At 27.6% G+C, this 445-nt stretch overlaps 2 protein-coding genes across 5 annotated transcripts in view; one reads left to right on the top strand and one right to left on the bottom strand.

Annotated features, from left to right (window-relative positions):
• Positions 1–445, bottom strand: part of LOC100159523 (cAMP-dependent protein kinase type I regulatory subunit) — a 108,120-nt gene that overhangs the window by 79,747 nt on the left and 27,928 nt on the right. The window lies entirely within an intron of this gene.
• Positions 1–445, top strand: part of LOC100168418 (uncharacterized) — a 28,163-nt gene that overhangs the window by 2,518 nt on the left and 25,200 nt on the right. For 2 of the 4 annotated variants that reach the window (XM_029486127.1, XM_029486126.1), the window contains one exon: positions 1–399. In XM_029486127.1, coding sequence (XP_029341987.1) covers positions 1–12 — 12 coding nt within the window. In that variant the 3' untranslated portion in view covers positions 13–399. 4 annotated transcript variants of the gene reach the window in all.

Genomic DNA, 445 nt, shown 5'->3' with positions numbered 1-445 from the left:
ATCTTTAGCTAAGGATCTTGCACAGGGTTGTTTGCCATTGATGGCGCTTTTTAATAAAGAAGATAGTAAGAAAGTATCTGATCAGTTGATGACTGCCATCAGCAATGATATAAATTTAGTAAATAACTTCTTTTGCAATCAACTATGGAAACCAGAGTACATTAACCAAAAGCCATCTGAATGAGTATAAATTATTTTTAATGCATATTTTTATGATTTTAAATGGAATTTGATTGGAATAGTATCTTGTTTAAATCAATTGTCACATACTACTTTAATACAAGTCCAATTCAATGTTCTAAATTCAGGGGATTATACTTAATGTAAATTTTATATTTATCGTACTAGTTTATTAAATGTCAGTTGACTGGGGTTGTTAAAATATGTATAATTGTCTAACTATTCTATGGTTTTAATTACTTGGTTTGGTATAATACCTAATAAA

Source organism: Acyrthosiphon pisum, chromosome A1 (assembly GCF_005508785.2).
Source record: "Acyrthosiphon pisum isolate AL4f chromosome A1, pea_aphid_22Mar2018_4r6ur, whole genome shotgun sequence".
Classification (NCBI taxonomy): domain Eukaryota; kingdom Metazoa; phylum Arthropoda; class Insecta; order Hemiptera; family Aphididae; genus Acyrthosiphon; species Acyrthosiphon pisum.
Note: the sequence above shows the minus strand (reverse complement) of the source record. Positions and strands in the feature narration are given on the sequence as shown.